The sequence below is a fragment of the Salvia splendens genome, chromosome 8, assembly GCF_004379255.2.
Source record: "Salvia splendens isolate huo1 chromosome 8, SspV2, whole genome shotgun sequence".
NCBI classification, from domain to species: domain Eukaryota; kingdom Viridiplantae; phylum Streptophyta; class Magnoliopsida; order Lamiales; family Lamiaceae; genus Salvia; species Salvia splendens.
In genome coordinates this window covers 9,047,698-9,071,582 of record NC_056039.1, presented here as the reverse complement: position 1 = coordinate 9,071,582, position 23,885 = coordinate 9,047,698, and the positions used below count along the sequence as shown (strand labels likewise).

At 42.0% G+C, this 23,885-nt stretch overlaps 3 protein-coding genes across 3 annotated transcripts; 2 read left to right on the top strand and 1 right to left on the bottom strand.

Annotated features, from left to right (window-relative positions):
- Positions 1–6,766: 6,766 nt before the first annotated feature.
- LOC121745705 (probable xyloglucan galactosyltransferase GT11) lies at positions 6,767–8,275 on the bottom strand. The gene has a single exon (XM_042139678.1). It carries the CDS (start codon positions 8,273–8,275, stop codon positions 6,767–6,769), a length of 1,509 nt encoding a protein of 502 aa, XP_041995612.1.
- Positions 8,276–8,893: 618 nt separating this feature from the next.
- Positions 8,894–10,697, top strand: LOC121744035 (RHOMBOID-like protein 1). Its single transcript, XM_042137477.1, has 6 exons — positions 8,894–9,275; positions 9,339–9,502; positions 9,768–9,931; positions 10,015–10,283; positions 10,379–10,496; positions 10,565–10,697. Exons 1-6 carry the CDS (start codon positions 8,986–8,988, stop codon positions 10,688–10,690), a joined length of 1,131 nt encoding a protein of 376 aa, XP_041993411.1. The 5' UTR covers positions 8,894–8,985; the 3' UTR covers positions 10,691–10,697.
- Positions 10,698–14,558: 3,861 nt separating this feature from the next.
- LOC121744863 lies at positions 14,559–18,942 on the top strand. Its single transcript, XM_042138538.1, has 4 exons — positions 14,559–14,735; positions 15,221–16,262; positions 17,571–17,687; positions 17,807–18,942. The coding sequence occupies exons 2-4, from the start codon at positions 15,228–15,230 to the stop codon at positions 18,776–18,778; spliced, it is 2,124 nt and encodes a 707-aa protein (XP_041994472.1). The 5' UTR covers positions 14,559–14,735; positions 15,221–15,227; the 3' UTR covers positions 18,779–18,942.
- The last annotated feature ends 4,943 nt before the right edge of the window (positions 18,943–23,885 follow it).

Genomic DNA, 23,885 nt, shown 5'->3' with positions numbered 1-23,885 from the left:
ATTGTGCAAGGTGTTAATCTTAATCACCTTCACTCTCCCCTTTTCAACTGTATTCAGCTTGGATTTGTCCACCAAAATCCATGTTTTGTTCTTGAGTAAAGACTCTATTTCCTCATTCATGGCTTCAATCCATCTTTCTCTATCTTTGCTCTGCATAGCTTCTTTATATGTGAGTGGATCTGCACCATCAATACTTTCAGCAGCACACAGAGCATAATACACAACATCAGAGAACTTTGTTGGTGGCCTTGTTTCTCTTCTAACTCTGTCCCTTGCAAGCTGATAGTCTCTGATAGAGTCTGATATAGACTCACCAGCCTGGTTGCCCTGAGTTGGAGCCTCTTCTTTATCTGAATCAGACTCACTCCCTGAGTCAATAACTCCACCTGCTCCTAGGCCAACCCCCACAGGCTCCACCTTGAAGAAATCACCCTCATCTTCATTGGAGTCCAGCTTATCTTTCAGGTATGGCATCTGATCCTCCAAGAACACCACATCCCTACTCACCAAGACCTTCTGCTTACCGGGCTCAATACACCAGAGCCTATACCCCTTAACACCCCTCTGATACCCCAGCAAGATACATTTCAGAGCCCTAGCTTCAAGCTTACTTTGCCTAGCATGAGCATAGGCCACACACCCAAACACCTTGTATTTTGAGTAGTCACTATGAGCTCCATACCACATGTAATCAGGAGTTTCAGATTTCAGGGCAGTAGATGGGCATTTATTGATGAGATAGGCTGCTGTATACACAGCCTCACCCCAGAATCTGCTGCTCAAACCAGACCCAAGAAGTAGGCACCTCACCCTCTCTAGGATTGTCCTATTCATCCTTTCCACAACACCATTTTGCTGAGGATTACCAGGAACAGTCCGGTGCCTCTTCATACCCTTCTCTTTACAAAACAGATCAAACTCAGCAGACAAGAACTCTAGGCCATTGTCTGTCCTTAAGCATTTAACACTTCTACCCTTCTCTAGCTCAACCTCCTTACACCATATTTTGAACTTTGTGAGTGTTTCAGATTTTTCTTTAAGAATATATACCCACAACTTCCTTGTATAGTCATCAATGATAGCTAGATAATACTTTCCTCCACCAATTGAACACACCGGTGAAGGCCCCCAAAGATCACTATGTATGTAGTCTAAAGGGGCTGTAGAAGAGTGAATACCTGTAGGATAGGGTGCCTTCTTAGCCTTTCCAAGTATACATTGCTCACAAGGGTCCATCTTGTTGAAATCTCCAGAGATCAGACCCTTCTTGATGAGTTCTTTCAAGCTTCCTTCAGCTGGGTGGCCCAATCTCTTGTGCCATAGCATTATGGAATCATCTGACACTGCATTGCTTTCTCCATCAACAGCCTTAGCCTTCAGATAATAGAGAATATGCTCTCTGTCAGCCTCCATCATCACTGCATCTCCAGATTTCACAAACAATTTTCCTTGACTCATCAATATGGTGAACCCTTTCTGTTCCAGCATTCCCAATGAGATGAGGTTCCTCTTCACTTCTGGAATATACCTCACCCCAGTTAGGATCTTTATAGAGCCATCTTGTAGGCTTAGCTTTACCTTCCCTATTCCTTTGATCTGACAAATGTGATTATTACCAAGAACAACCGTACCCGATGCTTCTTGAAGATCATGAAACCAGCTTCTATTTGGGCACATATGGAAGCTGCACCCCGAGTCCATTATCCACCTATGACTGACCCCACTATCACTGATATTCATGAGTTGAGCCGGGGGATCAGCACTCTCCACACAATCAGATTGATTGTGTCCCTCAGAGGCCATCTTTCTCTTCCATGCATGACAATCTTTCTTCAAATGTCCAGGTTTCTTGCACCAATAGCAAGCTCTGGTTTCCTTCTGAGCATCAGAACTTGAGGGTTTAGGGCCCTCAAACTTCTTCTTGAAGTTCTGCTTCTTGAACTTCTTCACATTCAAGGCCTCTGCAGCTTGAACATTGGAGCTTGCAGAGCCTCTGTTGGCTGTCTTCTGGAGTTCTTTGGCCATCAAGGCTGAATAGACTTCTGCATAGGTGATAGGTTTATCTCTTCCATAGATAATTGCATCACTTAGCTGGTCATACGAGCTAGGCAAGGCATTCAAGGTGAGAATGGCCTTATCCTCATCTGAGATCTTGACATCAACAGATCCCAGGTCATCAATGATCTTGTTGAACTCCTCTAGCTGCTCAATGATGAACCTATCTCCAGAAAAACTATAGGCATACAACCTCTTCTTGAGATACAGCCGGTTAGCCAAGGATTTGGCCAAGTAAACTTCATCTAACTTGTCCAAGATCTCCACCGCAGTCTTGGCTTCTTGAACTTCCCTCAAGACCTTATCTCCAAGGCACAGAATCACTGCAGAATGTGCCTTGAGCTGCATTTCCTCCATCTTTGCCTGAGCTTTTTCATCAAGCACTGGAGCCTTTCCTTTCTCCTCTGGTTTTGCAAGAACTGCCGCCAAGCCTTGTTGAATTAAAACCGCCTTCATCTTCATCTTCCACAGGCCATAATCATTCTTGCCTGTGAACTTTTCTGCATCAAGCCTTGCTGCCATCTCTGAAACCGTTTGATCCTCTGCAAATCAGCTTCAATATCCCTTTCCCACAGACGGCGCCACTTGTTAGGATTCGCACACACAAGGCTTTCACACACTCAATAAGATCACACACACACTCACTGTTGTATGAGATCACACAATGCAAAAAACACACACACTCACACTTTGAGTATTGAAGATGATAATCTTGGAGAGAAAACTGGAAAACTCTTTATTGATTAAACTCTTCTCTAAACTACATACACGGTGAGCTATTTAAAGCTCTATAATCAAGTAGCAACTGCTACTAACTAACTACAAGAAGAATCAAGAAAGCAAGAAGAATAACCGCTACATCTCAGCTAACTAACTGCTGCTCCAACGGCTAGTTCGGCTAGGTTGCTTCTTCCTTCTCGGTTCAAGACCGAACTCCTTCCTCGGTTCAAGACCGAACTCCTTCCTCGGCTTACAACCGAACTCCTTCTCGGCTTACAACCGAACTCTTCCTTCTCGGCTCATTCCAGCTCAACGCCGAGCTTCCTTACCGAGCTTCCTTACCGCTGAGCTTACCGACTTCTGCCTTCTTCTTCTCGGCTAGTTCCAGGCTAGTTCCAGCTCGGTAAGCCGAGCTTACCGAACTCCTTTCTAGCCGAGCTTCTTCCAACTGAAATGAGCACTCCATTATTACAATAAAAATGTCAACACATTGTTAACACAATATTTTTGTTGCTATTATTTTGTCACTGTTGACATTTTCTAACGGTTCCAAATCATAGTTTAGAGTTTTTACAATATTTAGAGTTCACATTTGTTACATCCATGATATTTCCCACTTCAAGTTGGATTCAAAAACATAAATTCATCAAAATTTATTCTAGGTTTAGTAGTATTAAAATAAATAAAAGAGCTACAAGAAACAAAAATCACAATAATACGAAAGGGTAAAAATGGGGGTATAAATAAATTAATCTATACTTGTTCGTATAAAATTTACAAAATCGTTACTTTAAAGCAGCTTGCCAACTACTACAAGCGAAGGATGTTTATTGTCCTTGAATCTAAATCATCTAATAACGTCCGGAAATTTTTGCATATCTTCTTATCACTGTGTCAAATTAAAAATCAAAAGCTAAGATATTTCATCCAAAAATTAGGCACGATTCTTTCATACCAATTTATGCATATCTTCTCATCATTGTGTCGAATTAGGCACTAAAAATAGAATCGTTAAAAAAACAATCGTGGGTTCAAAATATAGGGAGATTGATATGAGCTTTATCTAGTTTAGATATTATAGGGATTTAACATATCTTCTTTTATTATTTTATTTAGATATTATAGGGATTTAACATATCTTTTTGTATCCACACATATTATAAATAGGTGTGGAGTCTTTCATAATATTCAGTCAATGAGAATATATGAAATTAATATTTTGGCTCAATTGATTGTGCATCAAGAAACCTTCCATAAGGCTACCGACGAGTCACAACTCGCGCCCAGCCGTCTCCTTCGCCGACCCAAACCTCTTGGGCGCTCGACGACTGCGGTCTTGTTTCTTGATTGTGTGTGGAATTCGACGTTAAGGAGGAAGATCTTTAATAACTGGTGCTTTCATCGTGAGCCCACCCTCCACAACACAGATCGAACCATAGCTACGTCGCTGCCCGACGAGAAACCACCATGCACAGCAACTAGCCACATCGATCGAGCCACATCTATGTTGTTGCCCGACGGGAATCCACCCGCGCACAGCAACTAGCCGCTGCCTAGCTTCACCGCCGCCGGTAAGGGAACCACCCTCACCCCTTATCATCCACCTCTGTCCGACACCACAAATCTCATCAACCCTCCATTTTCATTCATCCATAAACTCACCAATAAAAAAAACACCGAAAAACAAGAAATTCCCAAACCCCTCCACTCCAACTTCATTATTTCCGTAATTAATTATGCATATTCACCACCAATATCAGCCCCCGCACCAGATGCACCCTGTTATTGCAAAATTTGATCGCCTATTGGACATGATGGAATCTCGTATGGATGCGGTAGATCGGCGCGTGGAAAACCTTCGTCGGAAACAATACCCCAGCCCATACCAATCTGGGCGGTCACGCAACCTCTGTCCACCCATTCAGCCCGAGCCAAAACCACCCTACATCTCTCGCCGTTGGGATCCACCTGATCGTCGCCCACGGACGGGATACCCGCCCATTGGGTACCGCGATCGCGTGCAGGATGCACGACCTCGACACCGCGGCGGCTACCCCGAGAAGGACCACCTATTTGATCGCGGAGATCAACGAATCCAATTAGGGTTCGATAGCCACCCGATTCACACAACGCAGCCGCATCGCCCAATGTGCTGGGACCCACCGACGCAGCAGCAGGACCACAGTTACCCAGCCTTTGATCTCCTGTCACGACGCGCGGAGACGTGCTGGGACCGTCCTCACCATCAGGAGGAGGTGCGAGGCCAGTCTGCCTGCCAACAGCCCCACCACACCGCCGACCAGCCCCCGCACTTGAGCCTCCCACCGCGGGACCTGTACGGTCAATCCGGGCGTGTGACCAATCAGACCCCGTACCAGCCTTCGCGCTCGCCTACCTGTTGGGACCCGTCTGGATTGCGCACGTAGCAGGGATACCCGGTAGACGACATATCTTTTGAGAGATTTGGAAGTGATGATCTATGTTGGGGAAGAAGGTCGTCTCTCTCTCATAATAGGTATATTGAGTGCTCAATGCCAAGTCCAGCGACGAAGAAAAAAGCTACTCCTAGTCTTTGTTCACTTGGGAGTCGGTGTGAACCAGATTATCAAGTTAGTGTTGGATTGAGGGAACAAGAAGGATATGAAGCTTCTGATTCCTCGAGTTTAGATGAGAAGATTGCATATTCATGTATGGAAGCCAGAGTTTTCGACTACGTTTATGATCGTGGTACGGGCGAGGAGGAGCATTGTGATTCAGACAACTCCATATTAGAGAGAGTAGCAAAGAAACTCATAGATCGTGGCTTGCCTAGTGAGAATCGGGGATCTAGGAAAGGTAGAGATGGCAGACTCGAAGACCAACAAGTTTCATCTTTTGCGGAAATCTACCCACCGCGCAGCACCGATATGAGTAAAGAGAATGAGGAAGGGGCATTGTTAGACGAAGTAGAGAAGGACGATTCTACTGATGAAGTGAAGAAGGTCATAGCCCCACTCAATGTTGTTCAAGTGTCATCCAAAAATATTGTTGGAAATTGTTGGGGCAAGAAAGGATATGGTGCTTACACCGATTTTCCCGTAATTGCTTGTGTCTATGTGGATTTGAATGTCAGTGATGTTCCAAGTATGAATCATCGATCAACATCGCTCAACATAGATGCAAGGTTGATCCCTCCGCGTAATGACATGTCATGTTTGAGCATTTTGGGAGGCGTGGACAAACTTGTCGATTTGGCAAGGAATTTTGTCGACAAAATTGGGTCTCCTTTGTTGATTTTTGATGAAGATGATGGGAGACATTCGCCTATTTGGTTTGCGTTTGATCCAGGAGGAGACGCCTCGCCAAAGCTTTTGCTTTCAATTCTCGTCCTTGGTTCGTGGTTTCCACCTTGAGGACAAGGTGGATTTTAACCGTGGGGGAGTTGATACAACCCTTATCTAGTTAGATATTATAGAGATTTAGCATATATTCTTTTATTATTTTGTTTAGATATTATAGGAATTTAGCATATCTTTTTGTATCCACACATATTATAAATAGGTGTGGAGTCTTCCATAATATTCAGTCAATGAATATATGACATTAATATTTTGGCTCGATTGATTGTGCATCAAGAAACCTTCCATAAGGCTGCCGACGAGTCACGACTCGCGCCCAACCGTCTCCTTCGCCGGAAGTCTTCGTCGACCCAAACTTCTTGGGCGCTCGACGACTACGGTCTTATTTCTTGATTGTGGGTGGAATGCGACGTTGAGGATCGCTATCCTTAACAGAGATCGTGTACACATGTTATGTAAATTTATCTTCATCTCATAAAAAAATGATTTGTCCTAATTCAAATTACAAAGCAAATAACTCCATATATCCAAAATTATGGAGAATGCTAAGAAATTTCACAAAATCACATATGATCAGAATGACTATACTAGGAAAGCAGTGTTGGTCTTGGAATACATTTTCACACAATGGAACTAATAGTAGTCTAATACCACTATCCCCCTCTCTTGAAATAATGATCCCATTCATGCGGTTCAGTACTTCCAAAAGTGTAATACTTCCAACTAAACTCCAAATCAAACTCCCTACTCTCATTCCTCCCATCTCTCATCTCCTTCCTCAGCCGCTCCACTCTATTAATAACCCCTCTAATCGTCAACTCAAACGCATCATCATATTTCTCCAATCTCGACCTCGGATCCGCGTATATCACATTCGGAATCATCTTGATCACATTCTCCCTCATCTCCGCAACCCTATCATTCGGAATCTGAGACAGAACGGCGTCGATACTCACGTTCCCGCGCCTCACACCGCCTTCCGGTATCAGCACCGAGTAGGAGGCGTGGTCCTCAGGCAGATGCCATAGGTACTGGACGTAAGCCGAGGCCGGGTTGAAGAAGACCGGGATGCAACCCGCGAGGATGGAGTCGAACGTGGACCGCCTAGTGAACGAGTCCCCGGGTGGCTGCAGGCAGAACTCCGAGCTCTCGAACGCCTTCATCACGTTCTCCGGCTTCATGCAGTTGCGCTTGTCGTCCCTGCACTCCATCATCCTGCACTTCCTCCTCCCCGCGGCCAAACACTGCGCCATGATCTGGTCCCTGATCGAGGCCGCCATGTTTGGGCGGGGAGCGCCAGCGAAGCAGAAAAGGAACCTCCTCTTCTGCTTCGCCATCTTGCTCTGGTGGCCAGAGACCTGGGCATCGGTCGAGGGATGGAAGTAGGTCGGGTAGGGTATGGCGAAGTCGTTCCGGTCCCACGGGCTCGACTCGATCGCTATCATAGTCATGTTTCTCGCCTCGGGCAGCACCATCACGGTGTTCCCCCAATCCGTGACGTTCACACCCGTCCTCCTGAAATCCCACGTGATCCGGCCCGACACCAGAAAGTGGTCTCTCCCGCCCATAGCCCCCCACTCGGGCCGGGCCTTCAGCATCCGGAAAAGATCCTTCGCGTCGGAGTCCTTCAGCGCCGCTTTGGCTGGGTCCCACAGGTACCGCGCCACATCGAGGCCGGGGTAGTAGGGGATGAAAACCGCTGCCGCTTTGGATGAATTTTCCGTTAGGCAGTCGTACTGCTTCATCCGGTTGTGGAAGATGACTTCTAATGAAAACTGGTTGGTCGAGAACCAACCGGGGCGGAGGCGCTGGCCGAGGCCGTCGTTGGCGAAGTAAGGGCACATGTTCTGCCACCTGTTCAGAAGGCTGCACTGTTTGATGTAATCCGCGTTGAATCGGCTCGGGATGTCGTGAACGTATATGTATCTGCCTCTGCACCGTTTCTCTCTCTCGCCTTCCTCCGTAATCCGGTTGGTGGAGTCGAGATTCGAAGTCGACGACTGATTCCTTTCGTCGGTGGAGATTGAATCGAGTGCTAGGGAAGAGAGGCTGGGGAGGGAGAGAGACGACCAATCGTAGGCGTAGATGATAAGATACCAGAAGGCGAACATGAGGCATGAGCCGATCCAGAAATTTTTGAGGGATCTGAGATGATTCTCCATTGACGTTCGTCTCGAGAGCTTTCTGCTATGGAACATCAAATTATTTTTCGAGTGATTTTTCCTGTGTGCATGCTAGCAACAGTGGAACGGAGTGAGAGAGAAACACGGTATATGAATGGTTCCAATTAGACCGTTCCGATTCAGTTGTGGTGCTCTTGACTTTTAATTATTCTGAATATATATTTATAAAGTGCAAGTACGCCCATTTCGTGAGGGGGGTAATTTTATTATGGTAATTAAAATCGTGAGGTTTTGAGTTAAGATTTCGACAGAGGTTTTATACATGTCAATATGTATGTGATTATATTGCAATTATGCGCTATTTAAAAATCCACAAAATCTCGTGATCTTCTTACCATATGTGGAGTATATAATTAAGCCAATTAATCATCAAATTACGTATGTTTGGGAATTGAGAGTATGATCCGTTGGTTGATCTTGATCGCCTTTGGTGAAAAAGTGTAATTAAATTAAATCCAACATATCTAATCTAATTATCTAAATAACCCATACTAATGGTACGTCTATATATAAAAAAATAGAAAAGAGAAGATTTTGGTGCTTGTGTAAACAAAACGCTTGGTTTAACATCAACCAAACATAAGGCTCATTCATGCATCCAGAAATAACCCAAAAATCCAGTTATCCCCGCCAATGTGCAACGATCAAAATCATCCACACATAAATTTCATCCATTGACAGCTTCTCCGATGGGAAGGACCCCGATCGCCTCTTCGCCGGCGCCCGAGGCAGCGATCCAAATCCCGACCCGCCGGAGCGAGAAGCCCCGCCGATCACGGCCGCCGCCGCCAGAGCCCTCCAAATGGGTCGCCTGGCTGTCTCCCACCATCATCTTCATCAACATCGCCTTGTTTTTAGTAGCGATGTATCTCAACAATTGCCCCTCCCACTCCCATACATGCATTGGCGCCTCCTTCCTTGGCCGCTTCGCCTTCCAGGGCATCCACGAGAACCCCTTGCTCGGCCCCTCCGCCACCACGTACGCTATTATTGTATTTTGTAAATTACTTAATTAAAAGAAATGATTATATATTTGGTGCAGGCTATTGGAATTGGGCGCTATGGATGTTAAAAAGGTGGTGGAAGACGGCGAGGCATGGCGGCTGGTGACGTGTATGTGGCTGCACGCCGGAGTATTTCATGTATTGGCCAATATGCTGAGTTTTGTGTTTGTTGGGTTTCGGATGGAGGAAGAGTTTGGATTTGGTACTCCACCCCCTTTTTTTTCTTTTATTAACATATTACTACCTCCGTCCCCTAAATATTGTCTCAGTCTGACCCAACACGGGTTTTAAGAAATGTAATGAAAAATGAGTTGAAAAAATTAGTGGAATGTGGATCCTACTTTTATATATTAGTTTTATACTAAAATGTTAGTAGAAATGAGTTAGTGGGGACAAACTTTCAGGGAAAGGTAGTACTACTAATTAAACTATATAAGATTGAAATAGTACAATAATAATGTTAACAGCCCGGCTTGGTGGGGTGTATGTTATATCCGGAATCGGTGGCAGTTTGGCCTCGTCTCTATACGTACGGACCACCATTTCAGTTGGTGCCTCTGGTGCCCTGTTCGGGTTGCTGGGAGCAATGCTCTCTGAACTTATTATCAATTGGTCCATATACGAGAACAAGGTGCATGCCCTGTATTAATTACAGAACATCACTCTCAATTTTATACACAAGCAAATGAAATGATATGGAAACAATGTGGTCAGGTGCAATCCCTGATGAGTCTTCTGCTCATCATCCTCGTCAATCTGGCCGTAGGAATCCTCCCTCATGTTGACAACTTCGCCCATTTGGGCGGATTCCTGACCGGGTTTATGCTCGGATTCGTGCTTATGATTCGACCTCAATATGGATACATCAACAAGAAAAAGATGCCTGACTACATAGCTTCCTCAGCGAAATCCAAGTCCAAACCCAAGTACAAGCCATCCCAATGTATCATGCTCGTTGTGGCCCTCATTATATTGATAACAGGGTGGGTCATGATCAATCACACATCCATCCATTACATGAAGATGTAGTAGTAAATTAATAGATATAGTACTAATGTTGAATGTATATGGTGAACAGGTTTACTACTGGGCTGACAATGCTGCTGAAAGGGGTGAATGGGAATGATCATTGCTCTTGGTGTCACTACTTGAGCTGTGTGCCTTCCCCGCTCTGGACATGCCAAGCACGATGCGCGGTATGTGTTGAGTTAGTTAAAAGTGTTTTCGATTTGAATAAAAAACTGACGATAGTATGAATGTGCAGTCGAGCCAATACGAGAATCAAGTGCAGTTAACGTGTATGCAGAACCGGAAAAGCCAGATATACATGCTGAACAATGGCACCACGGCTGTACCGATTCAGCAGCTCTGTGCTGAACTTTGCGGTTGATCCATATATCTTTGTATTGTATTGTATTGTATTGTAAATGCTTGTGTATTGGGGAAACCATTCTCACATCAAAAACCACATTCTCTATCTCAATATATATTAACTGATTGCGTGCCCACAACTGACCTATTCGATGTTAACATTAAAAAGACAAAAAACAGTAAACTAGTAACCTTTGTATAAGTATTGCGTGCTATATTTGTCTTCAATAGTTCCATTCTCAGGATATGGAATCTAGTCTAGTTCCACTAGGATCTTAATAATATTGGAAAGAGTGAGTTGTTAGCTTTCCAATATTATATCTTATGATTTTGTATATAATTCATGAGATTGGAGGTAATTAAATGCAAACTCTAAATATTATACAAACTACAAACTATGATCTGGACTATTGGAATGTCAACAGATGACAAAATCATAGCAACAAAAAATGTCAACACAGTTTTAACGATTGATATTGTGTTGACATTTTTTTTGCTGTTATTTTGTCATCTGTTGATATTTTCTAACGGTACATATCAAAGTTTGGAGTTCGTATAGTATTTAGAGTTTGTATTTTATCACTACCCTGAGATTGAATCTCATATTTTAATCCCCAATTGATAATCATGTGATAATTAATTATAGCCGCACTCTCTAATAAAATAATCTCACAATTTAATCATAAATATATTATTATATGATAATTAATCATGACAACCCAACGACATCGTAGTGTACAAAATAATGCGTAATAGCAATGTTTAAGTGGAATTGTGTCGTGCTCGATTGATTGCAAATGAATATGACTAAAAGGAATGATTTAATAAATTCATTTGTTAAATTAGGCCCAAAAATTAAAGTAGGATAAATGTAGATTGGTCATATAATCGACCTTATATGAATGTTTTCTATACAATAATATAGCATCCTTCATTAGGGGAGTGAGAGAATTTCAAAATATGCTCAAATAACAAATCATTTTGATAAATGAGTAATCAATGAAATTAAACGAGGGGATTTCAATGAACTAGTATTTTTTTTATGGGTTTCAACTTAGCAACTAAATGTTAGTGAAACTTTATTTCTTCTCAAAGAGATCGAAAAATAAATTTTTTAAGCTCCAATATTGGTATTTATAGAAGTGAGAAGATCGAAAAATAAATTTTTTAAGCTCCAATATTGGTATTAATTCTAAGCACAAATATCTTGTACTATAAATTTACTCTAGTATATTTATAGAAAATTGATCTTTTGAACGCTCCTAATGAACACCAACGTGAGTGACATTCCACATCATCACGCAATTCTAACCTTATAATCACCACATAATAACTTCAAAATGTAATAAGAGCATATTTCACATGCACACTGTGAATAGAAAATTTCTCTTAACAAAGATATGGCGGAAGTATAAGAGCATTAGCAATGGGCGCCCTAACGATGTCAGCAGTTTTATCCTCCTACCTCTCCACCTGCAGTGGGGCGCCCTAAGGTGCGCCCTATGGCGAGCCACATCATCATTTTATTGTTTTGTTTAATTAATTTAACTGTTTTCAAATAACAAGTGACGAGTTAATAAAAAACTGTCTAAATAACAAACGACGAAGTTTTAATAAAAAAAAGTTACATCATTGAACTAATAAAAAAAAACTAAGTCGGACCAATTCTCAACTTCCGACGCAGCTCATCGAGTAACGCCCGGAGATATTCGGCTTCGTCGGGGTCGGTACACTTCTTGAGGGTTCTGTACCCGGCCAATGCGCCCTTGCGCTAAACGTAGGACTATTGGGGCTTGAATCCATTTCGTAGTAATTATGTAAATGTAAGTTTCGAAAATGAAATCGCGTGAAATGAAATGTTACAAATGAACGGTATTTCTAAAAAAACGAAACCGCGTGCCATCGTCCGCGGTCGATTGTCCGCAACCTCCACAATGGGGCGGACGATGGCGCGGACGATGGCCATCGTCCGCGGCCATCATCCGCGACAGCCGCAATGGGGCGGACGATGGCGCGGACGATGGCCATCGTCCGCGCTATCCTCCGCGACCGAAGTATAGGGCGCGACTATCGTCCGCGCCCTATGGCGCGCACCCGCAATGGGTGCGGACGATGCGCGCCATCGGGCGTGCCATCGTCCGCCCATTGCGGATGCTCTAACGCCCGTTGGCCAAGAAGTGGCAGTCGCAGGATTGTTCTCGTCGACATGGGCAAAGCTACATGAGGGGGGATAAGGGGCAAATGCCCCTCAACATAAACTTTTTTTTTTGCTCTTCAAATTTTTAAAGTTTTCAATTTCTATTATTATGCCCACTCTGACTCTTAAAATTTCTTTATATATATATTTTTGCGATTCTGAATTGAATTCCTGGCTCCGCCCCTGCCCATCAATCAAACTGATACTAGGGTTGGTGAGAATAAAGATGTGTAAAGGAAAGTAGGGTTTTTGTCATTGCTTGTGGAAAAATAATAAGTTTTCTATTCATAGACTAAAGGCCATAGGGTTGATTCGATTCTCTTTTGCGATCTGGGAAAGAATCAACAAATAAATTCCAGAAAAAAGCTTATAAATACCCTCGACGCTTAATGTTTAAATACTAAAAAAAAAACTAAACATATAATCTAACGGCTGCATAATCTTGAAACCTCTTCGGCGGGCGAGTATTACGTATGGCGAGGCCGCTGGCTTCTCACTGCCACGCTTGGCTGGTCTTCGTCCATTGTCGTCGTCTCAAACTCTCATACTATCTCCTCCTCTTCTTGCTCGTGTATCTCCGACAATGACCCCAGAGCTGTCTTGCTTCCAGTGGCGAAGCCACATTGGGACCAGGGTGGCCCAAGGTCCCCCCATCAATTTGGATTTTAACTATATATATTATATGTAAACTATAGGTTAAATGTGAAGGCTATAGTGCAGGAGGTTCGGAATTGTGTCTCCTCTCCATCAGGTCCCGAGATTGAATCCCATATGTGACGTTTTTTGTTCTCTGTGACACCACTAATTATATTAATTTTCATTCATACACAATTAATTATGTTAATTTTCATTCTTTGGCACTTGTAATTGTTTTATTCCATCATTATATTCATAATAAAAAAAATTAAAAATAATTATAGTAATTAATTATGTTAATTTTCATTCTTTGGCACTTGTAATTGTTTTATTCCATCATTATATTCATAATAAAAAAAATTAAAAATAATTATAGTATTCTATATTTGTTATAAATTATACTCCCTTCGTATCAATTAAGTTTTTGACAAAAAACAAAACATCTAATCACTTTTATTTTATTACATCCCCTACTTTACTTTCTCTTTATCTTTCTTACTTTATTTCTTTCTCCTACTGTTCAATACAATTTCCTAACCTCTGTACCCAAAAGTTATGTATCAACTTAGTTGGGACGGAAGGAGTACTAGTATTTTCTATAGTGACATTTAAATATTATAAAAAAATCGTTTACATCCATTATACTTACGGAAAATAACAATTATTTTGAATTTACCACGCACGAACATCGAAAAAATCAAATGACTATTAAGTAATGTGGGCCCATCATAAAACAGTGGCTTCGCCACTGCTTGCTTCTGTGACTGCCCAAAGTAGGCTCTTACTCCATGAGCACTAACTATTAAACCTTAATTGACTTTTAATCACCTAATTAAAATGTAATAACCACAATTAATTGACTCTTAATTACCTTATATACAAATGAAGATTGTAGGAAATTTATTTGGCAAGAAATATTCGTAGCATGATTAAGAAGGCTTGAATATTTAAAAGTTTAATATTTTTCTCATATTTTCATAACTAAACCAAACAGAATTAATAATTAAACCTTTAGGTTATATTTTGTGACACGAACAAAGGGGCATTAATTGAATTTCCGATTCCTTATCCTTGACTATATAGCCTCTTTCTCAATCGTCAATTACCGATTTATTGAGCTACGCACACCCAGGCATCTTGCCCTAAGCTGTTTACCTTCCCGACTACTGATCCCAAACCAATTGCCGCCGATCTCGCCTCTCGCCCAGCACGGAGTCGCCACACGCACACTGTGAGATTTATTGTTTTACATTGTATACCTTTTTTCCTGAAAAAATTACAGCTTTAGGGTTAAATATGTTAAGCATAAAAATTGGATCTACAAGCAATTCGCTCTTCAATATGCTTATGTTGTTCTTATTCTTCTTCTTCATATTTTAATTAAGTCTTTTCAATTGGCAGAGAAGCTTTCTCAGGTATCTCTAGGGCGCTGCAAAATTAGTTTTTTTTTAGCATTTTACTCAAATTGGCTGTTTTTTGAATAACTTAATGAATATTCTTTATGTATTTTGGAACGCATCTGCCGTATTCTGGTTGATTCTCCTTGTTGTAGCAAATAATAGGTTGAATTCAGTTTCGGTCTGTTAATATTTTTACTGTCAGTTGGTTTGGTCGAGCAATGCTCACCACTACATGTAAATTTGGTATCATTATTTTTCTCTCCTCTCAATTTTGTGTCCATGGGATAGGTCTGACATATGCTTCTGAATCATAAAGGTTGAAAATGGTGGCTACCAGAGGCCGGAGAAAGTGTGCAAGCTCTGATGTGACCCTTGAGGAGAACAAAGCTGCTGAAAACGGTCCAGCCGAGACACATTCTGCTTCGCCGACAGTGGATGCGATAGAGCCCAAGGAGGATGCTCAATTGGATGAAAACAAAGACTTGCTTACTGACAAGGCAAGCAATAAGAATTCCAGTGAAATACCCGGAGGAGAAGGTGAAAAAGTGGCACAAGTAGACAATGAACATCCGAGTACTCCAGAGACAGAATCAGATGGAGATAATAAGGCAGAACTGGGTGAAAATAAAGCAGAACTGGGTGAAAATGCTTTTGAAGATGATGAAATAGATGATCGTGAAGCTATGCTGTGGGGGGATGAGGATGAAGCTTTTGAGCATGACAGTGAAGAAAGAGTTCTTGACGAGTATGAGGTTAGTGAGGAAGAGGCTACAGATGAGGATGACGAGGGTGATGAAGTTAGTGAGGAAGAGGCAACAGAAGAAGATGAAGTGAGTGAGGAAGAAGCAGTAAAAGAAGAAAATGGCAAAGAAAATAGTCAAGAAAAAAAAGGAAATGCAGAACGAGATGCAAGGAGCGCCAAGGTGAAAGAGGATGGAAGGGATGCCAAGGTAAAAAAAGATGGGAGGGATTCTAACAAGGATGAATCAAAAGCCAGTTTGAAGAACATCAATAAGACAAATGAAAGTAGCAGAAAGAAAAAGGGACAAGCTAGCAGGTTGATAAAAGTGGATTCTGAAGATAAGCCAGAGTCATCAAGCAAGAGAAAGGTGAAGAAGAGAGTGGAAAGCATGGGAATGATTTTTATGTGCAGTTCAGGGACAAAGAAAGACTGCTATCAGCATAGAGTTTTTGGTCTGCCAGAAAACAAGAAAAATATTGTTGAAAAGATTTATACTGGTATGCGACTCTTTCTATATGACACTGATCTGAAATTGATGTATGGAATCTACAAAGCTGCCGGACCCGGGGGTTACAATATCGAACCCAATGCCTTCAAAGCAAAGTTTCCATCTCAGGTTTGTTTGACTTTTGGTTACTTGTTACAACCTATGATATACTTTACCCTTTAACATTCCTTGCTTGTAGATAATTTGTTCAGAGAAGGCTCAGAAAGTTAGGCAATCTCTGAAAGGAAAATCATCCTTAAAAATTGAAAAGCACAGATAATCATTTATGCATTACACTGACCTTTTTAAAACCTCTGATTGGCACACTTGTGCGAAGTTTTCATGGACCATGATCAATTGATCATTGTCTTTTATGTATTAGAGATGAGTTTACGATGAAAGAATTTACTTTTATATACCATCTTGCTTGGCATTGCATGATAGGGAATTCTTAGTGTGAAGTATAATTTGAACACATCTTTGTTTAATTGAGAGTGCCAAGTACACTTTCTAGTTAGATTATGTGAAGCTTTAGTAGACCAAACCGTTCTTATCTTTCTTCGAGATGAAGTTATGAGCTTATAGTAGCAGTAGGTAATTCACCTTCTTCCCTACCTAGTTTAGGGCCTTCATTTAGTTCCATTAGGGACTCTTTTTCAATGACGGGGTAAAGTAGAGAACTTCTGTTTGTTGTTGGGATTATTGTTACACTTATGTTTTCTTTATGAAGACCAATAGGTTGTAACATTGGTATCCAGTAATGATTAAATAACGTAGTGTAGGACAAGAAAAATCTGTGAAATCAATTGACAGATTTTTTATTAGACATAAAAATGTGATTAAATGCATTTGCTCCATCATCATGTACACAAAAAAAATCTGTAAAACCTCAGAATATAAAAGATATGACATGGAGCAATTTGGGTCAGCATGTGGGTTATGGAAATTATGTCCAAATAAGTGTTTGTTGATGAAACTGAAGAATGGATAACAACACAAGCATAAATTTTCGTATGTGGAGATACTTGAGGTTCACCTATTATTTTGATAGTTGTGAGAATGATTTATTACGTGCTGGAACTTAAGTAACTCATTCATACAAGTCTGTTTAAAAGTTAAACTAGCATGGAGCAAATTATAATATTAAAGTTTATTATAGGGCCTACTGCCCTTACCCCAAACAGAGCTTTTCAGTTACTGTACTAAACACCGGGTCATAGGGTCCTCGCCAGCATCATATAAGATATTTGTTCCAATAGTGTTTAGAGTGTACAAGGTCTTTTCATTTTTATTTTATATTTTTATCATTGCCGCGTAGTTTACGTAGCAGAATAGTTCTTAGTGAATCTGCTGTTCTGTTTATAGAGAAAGTGAAATGGAAAATTCCCCGACAGATATGTTAAATATTGCTTTTGACTAGAGACTGATTACTATCAGGTTCGCTTCAAAGTTTTGGAAAATTGCTTGCCATTGCCTGAGGAGAAGTTCAAGAAGATTATTGAGAAGAATTACTTTACCAAAACCAAGTTTGACTGCCAACTGAACTCAGAGCAGGTATATTAATATCATTTATGTAATAATGTCTTAACTGGATAACCTATAACGTTGTATTCCCAACTATGCTGCTGTTATCCGCATCTGTCTGATGCAATGAGCTTGGCCGCACACCTCAGGTCAAGAAACTATGTAGGTTGTTTGTTGCTTCGAGCAAAGGGCGTCCATCAAAAAAGTTGGGTGCGAGTCTCAAAGTAGAAAAACGCCCCATACTCCGAGAGAGTAGTAGAAGGCAGAAAACAGGTGATAAGAGACCTCTTCCATTGAGGGAGGAGCTCAGAAACCCTGAGCGACCTCGTAAGCGTCAGAGGAAGGTTATGAGCTCAGCAGCTGCTGCACCACGTCGACGTCTTCCACCACCACTGCCTTCTACGATTCCTTCCTCATATGGCTATGATAGGGCTTTAGGCACAGATGCTTATAGGCGAGATCCGTATTTGGAGCGCCGTAGCCCTTACAGAGATAGGCATGATCGGCACCTAATTCATGTGGATCCTTATGGAGGTGTGCGAGCTCCACCTATAGAACGTAGTGATCGCTACAGAGACGGGCACGACCCTCCTCTAGAGCGTCATTATGCTTACAGTAGCAGCCGAGATTCACATATAGAACGCCGTGATCCTTACATAGATGGCGTGGACCCTTATCCAAGGAGGCGTGATCCTTACGGAGAAGGAAGGGCTTTGGAGCCTCGTGATCCATACAGAGATGGACGGGATCCATACATAGAGACACGTGAGTCTTACAGAGATGGGCGAGATCCATACATAGAAAGACGTGATTCTCTTAGAGATCGACGAGCTCCGTATCTGGAGCACCATGTTCTGTACGGTGACAGTGCACATTCTGAGCTTTATAGCACATACAGGAGGCCTCCATTATCGGATAGCCGTGATGTTCATATAGATGACCGAGGGGTTGAGCTCCGGGACTCCTATAGGCGGGATGAACTCAGGTATGAGTCGGACTCAAGGAATCGTCAGGACATTGTTAGCAACGATGCTTATGTTTCAAACAGGGAGCGGTTATCCTATGCAGACCCTCTGTATCCTGCAGCATATCCGTCCCGGGCAGGTTTGTATCGTCTTTAGGTTTTCTGGTTGGACCTTGTAATAAAAATTCTAGCGACGGTATGAAAGCTGAGACATTAGACTCTGGGCTGTTTAATAATTTACCAGATTTTTATGACATTAGACTTCTCTTGGTTGTTTAATGATTTACCAGATTTTAATGGTAGTGGCTGCCATTACATTTATTGCTCATATTTCCTTACGGTGGGTTTTCTTGTTCCACCATATACTGCTCTTTAGTGAACATAAATATCATGATTCAAACAGGATATTGAAACAATTTTCCGCTTGTATACAGAAGTTGAAGATTGATGGATTCTTTTCTCGATATGAAAACAAGTGTGAGAATTTTGTTCGTAACTTTTTTGTTGCAGGTGGTGAGGTTTTTAAATTATGTGTGAGGATTATGTTTTTATATTTTTTGGTTGAAGGTGGCCGGCCTCTTTCATTTAATGGGCAGAAGTTGTAGCTGATTATTGTTTTATTTACGTAAATTAAGGTAACTTTTAGTATGTCTTATTGTTGCGTGAAATTTTTCCCTAAATTATTACCATGATTCTCAAAGCAATCTAAATTAAAATTGAAGTACAATATCCAACTATTAATCAAAACAATTATGCTTAGTTTTTATTTATTTATTTATTGCAAGTGTATAGATTTACACGTTTCTGGCGCTCTATATATAACTAGAGATGTTGATGCATGCTATGTACTTACGTATCTACCCAAATTTTCTAAGTTACTGTCACAAATTTGTGGAATGGACCAAACTAATGTTAATTGTCATATTTGTTGTTTTGAATGTGTTTTAAGTAATTGGTAATTCCATCAAACCTTCGTATATTCAAGACTAGTTGAGTTCTACACGCACACTGCTGATTATTGGGACTATTAGAAAGGTTTTCGTTTTTATTTGTTTCAAGTGATCCATATATTTAATGAACCTAGTTGTCCACACTTTACATAGTATATAGGGAGTACTAGTATATGGCAGTATTTTGAATGTAAAAATACAATTAAAGAATAGTATATGAATCTTTTGAGATAGAACAATAGACAAATGATTTCAAGTGATCCATTAGACTATTATAATGAAATGCCACTCAATTCTTTTGGCTAGAATCACTTGGGCATGCTCTTAGAAGTAGATAACAAGTTTAGTACTCCATGTCTATTGGGTAGTTGGTACCACTCGATACTTTGGATATAACAAATAATTCCTTCTCCTCTTGGTTGAGTTTTCACCAGATTTGGACAAGTCCATATCAGAAGTTAGTTAAAGGTAGTTGTAGCAGTTGGTTTCCAGTATCTTCTAAAGTAGTCATAGGCATGCTGCACATTCAAAAGCAAAAGTTAAAGAAGGGATTTCTTGTCCTTGTTTACTCTACACAATTTGGTTAGGAACATCAATTATACTACTCCAATATCTGCCATGATTACAAAACTCAATCTTATTTTAGAGACAGTTACAATATCTATGCTCATTTTATGTTCCCTTTCACTTTTGTCTTTCATACCCGAATTGAGGGGATGAAAAAAATATTGGGCACGTCTACATATTTGATCTATATATCGTTGTGTATTTTCCTATAGGAGTATATAATTGTTAAAATATTGGTCATGAAAAGAGGTGCAATACATCTTTTTATCCGCACAAACTAAAGCAGAATTGTTTGCAATGGTGGGAAAATGTGTGATGCAATATGATTGATTGGAAAATATAACAAGATGTATGAAGCAAAAAAGTGAAAAACTCGATTAGTTATTATGGGGATTGCTTAAAGTGGAAGACCAGACATATTTAACAAAGTGAGGGTGCATGCGAAACAACTCTAAACAAAACGGTCCCCTTTTATCAAAATCTCACCCCTAATAAGTGGCATAATTATTATTTTTTCTTCTCCACTCCATCAAAGTGTTATTAAAGGTTTCATGTAAGCTAAATTAAGAATAGGTTATCAATTAGCTAGCTTTTTATTATTTGTGCATTAATTTGGTTTGCTAACATCCTTAAGAGGAGGACATGCTATACTCCTAAGTAGAAAAGACAAAAAAAACTTTTTTTTATTCAACTAGTCATGAGTACAAATTCTTGAAATTTCCAATCTATTTAGCTGTATCTCACTCTTGAGATTTGAGTAGATTTTCTTTTATTTTTTTGATACAAGAAAGATTTAGTTCAGATTGGGTTTTTCAAAAGAGTGATGCTAAATGGCCATAATGTGGCCGGTCATAAAGAGTTAATTTACTCCATTTATATGTATAAAAAAATTAGAATTATCGATATAAATTTATATGTGTGTGAATGGACTTGTGAGTTGATACTTATATTTGAATTCCATTACGTAAAACACATTAATATCACGAATTACTGTATACGTTGAGCAACAATCAAGAAATGACAGTAGTAATAAGTTGAGCAAAAACTACGAAAGAGCAACACTAACATGTTGAGCAACATATAATGAAGATGATATAAAAGTAAAATCAAGTAGTATTAAACTAAAAATTTAAGAAAAATTCAATTTTTTTATTATTTAATTAATTTATGGTTGGCCATACGTGGCCGCCTAGCTTTATTCTTTCCAAAACTAAGACATCTGTCAAGAAGACCAAATTTCTCTGCAAAAGGTGGAATGGCTATTTCTATTGATAATGGCGAAAAAGAAATTCACATTATTTTCAAAAGTTATGCTTTCTCAAACATCTTGAATTGATTTAATGTCTAGTAAATACTGGATTTAACTATTAAGGCCATCCACAATAGGCGCCCAGCGACCGCCCAGCCGAGCGCCGGCACTGGGCGGTTCGCTGGGCGATCTATTGCAGCCGCCCAGCGGGCGATTGGAGAGAGAAACCGCGCAGCGCTGGGCGGTCGCGTGGCGCTGGGCGGTCGGCTGGGCGGTCCGTTCGGCGCTATTGCAGCGCCCGGATCGCCCAGCGCACCGCCTAGCGCGAAAATTAATTTTTTTTCCTGAAACACTATATATACGCGCTTTGCTCGTCATTTTCATTCGCACCACTTGTTTTAACGAGTACTCTCTCTATCTTAATTTCTATTCAAGATCAACAACGGGAAATGGATCTCAACAACGAGCCTAGTTCCGGGAGTAGCGGGTCACAAACTCCGACGATCCCTGTGGGAAGTGGATGGGGTCAGGTGCCCGGGTACTACAACATGTACCCGTGGCAGCAGATGATGCCCGGGGCCCCAATGGGGGGGAGTCCGCCGGGGGGTTTCCGCCGATACCGGGGTGGGTACCCGGGATGCAGATGATGCCCGGGGGAGCATCGGCGACACAGTGGACTCTGGGGGTCGTACCGGCGACACAGTGGACTCTGGGGGTCGTACCGGCTACACAGGGGACTCCGGGGGTCGTACCGGCTACACAGGGGACTCCTGGGGTTCCCCGGCGACGGCGGGGGATGTCTATCGCCCCAGTTTTGATTTTTCGACTGGGTCTTCGCACACATCGACCCAAACACCCTTGGGGTTTGATAGTTTCTCCTTAGATGAGTTGGGGTTTGATACTCTCGGAGCTCCGGAGACTCTAGTTCAAGGGGGGGCAGTGCCGGGGCGTGGCGCCCCAAAGAAGAAGGGCAAGAAGAAGGTCGGCGAGTCGTCGCAGCCGGGAGAGGAGGAGGTCGGAGGAGGTGGACGGACGACGAGAACGTCGCGCTCAGCAAGGCGTGGGTGAGTGTTTGCGACGATCCTCTCGTTTCGAACGAGCAAAGGATCGTCAACATGGGGGGGAAGATAGCAGCAGCCTACCAGAGATTTTGCCCGGAGGGGAGGCCCCGCAACGGGGAGGATTGCCGGAAGGGCTGGAACCGAATCAGGGCGGCGGTCTCCCGATTTTCGGGTTTGTACACCAACGCACTCCGCATGATGAGCAGTGGCCAAACGGAGGATGACTGCAGGAGAATAGCGGAGAAAGCCTTCCCACTGAAGGGTTTATACAAGGACTTCACCTACTGGAACTGCTATCTTGTACTGAGCGAGTCCGAAAAGTTTCGAGTAGGTGTCGACTCTGGCTGGCCGAAGAAGCAACGACTGAACTACAACGGCGATTACAGCGGCAGCAGCGGAGGTTCCCACGACCTCCCCGAGACGACGCAGGAGTTCCCCACGCCGCGTTCGGTCGGTGGCCGACCTCGCCCGATTGGGGGCAAGCGCGCTCAGCAGGCGGCGAGAGGGAACGCCGGAGCTTCCCAGGAGGTCCAGTCGGCATCCCCCCTTGGCCAATCCACCCAGGAGCTCAAATTCTTCGCTCGCGCCCAAACGCGCGCTCAGTTGATCAAGACGATGGCCGAATGGCGGGTGGCGACGGATCCCGTGGAGAAGAGCGTGCTTCAAACCTTGCTCATGAGCCTGCAGGACGAGTTGGAGGCTATACGGAGGGAGACCGGTGGCGGCGGCAGCGGCGTAGGCGGCGGAGGCGACGGCGATGGTGGCGGCGGCGATGGTGGCGACGGAGGCGACAGCGACGGAGACGAGGAGTGAATTGTCACTCTTTTTTATTAATGTATTTTTTTAAAAAATTAATGTACTTTTTTTAAATTATTGTACTTTTTAAATTTTAATAGTATTATTAAACTTTTCCCGTATATGTCTCGTAAATTAAATTCCGTATATTGTGTGATTGTTAATTATGTCATTTTATATAATTGTTATTAGTGATGTGGCTATTGATGTGACTAGGCTATGGCTGGGCTATTTATGATGTGGCAGGAGGATTTTTAGTGCTGATGATGTTGCAGTGGCTGGGCTATTGCTGGGCTATTCCTATTGTGGATGGCCTAAGAGAATGCGACACGCGTCAATCTATTTCAATTATATACGACGCACACAATAAGAACATTGGCATGAATATAAACTAATTTTTGGATGATACTGGCTTCCTTAAATGATGTTTCAATAAATGTCTGAACTTTAAATAAATAGATATAATAATCAAAGCATTTAAGAGCATCCACAACCGTGCTCTTGCCAGCGGCACGGTTGTGGGCCCGGGCGGTACTATTCATGTCTGCTCTCTGGCAAGAGCACAACACCCACAACTGTGCTCTTCCGCAAGGACGAGCACAATTAATTTAATATTCAATTAAACATAAACATTTCCATAAT

What these genes read in the sequence shown, in the direction of transcription:
- LOC121745705 (XM_042139678.1), bottom strand. Translation starts at nt 8,275, where the DNA reads ATGGAGAATCATCTCAGATCCCTCAAAAATTTCTGGATCGGCTCATGC.
- LOC121744035 (XM_042137477.1), top strand. Translation starts at nt 8,986, where the DNA reads ATGGGAAGGACCCCGATCGCCTCTTCGCCGGCGCCCGAGGCAGCGATC. An exon ending in GGTCCATATACGAGAACAAG is followed by an intron (nt 9,932 to 10,014) that starts GTGCATGCCCTG and finishes CAATGTGGTCAG; the next exon opens with GTGCAATCCCTGATGAGTCT. An exon ending in CATGCCAAGCACGATGCGCG is followed by an intron (nt 10,497 to 10,564) that starts GTATGTGTTGAG and finishes ATGAATGTGCAG; the next exon opens with TCGAGCCAATACGAGAATCA.
- LOC121744863 (XM_042138538.1), top strand. Translation starts at nt 15,228, where the DNA reads ATGGTGGCTACCAGAGGCCGGAGAAAGTGTGCAAGCTCTGATGTGACC. An exon ending in AAGCAAAGTTTCCATCTCAG is followed by an intron (nt 16,263 to 17,570) that starts GTTTGTTTGACT and finishes GATTACTATCAG; the next exon opens with GTTCGCTTCAAAGTTTTGGA. An exon ending in GCCAACTGAACTCAGAGCAG is followed by an intron (nt 17,688 to 17,806) that starts GTATATTAATAT and finishes CGCACACCTCAG; the next exon opens with GTCAAGAAACTATGTAGGTT.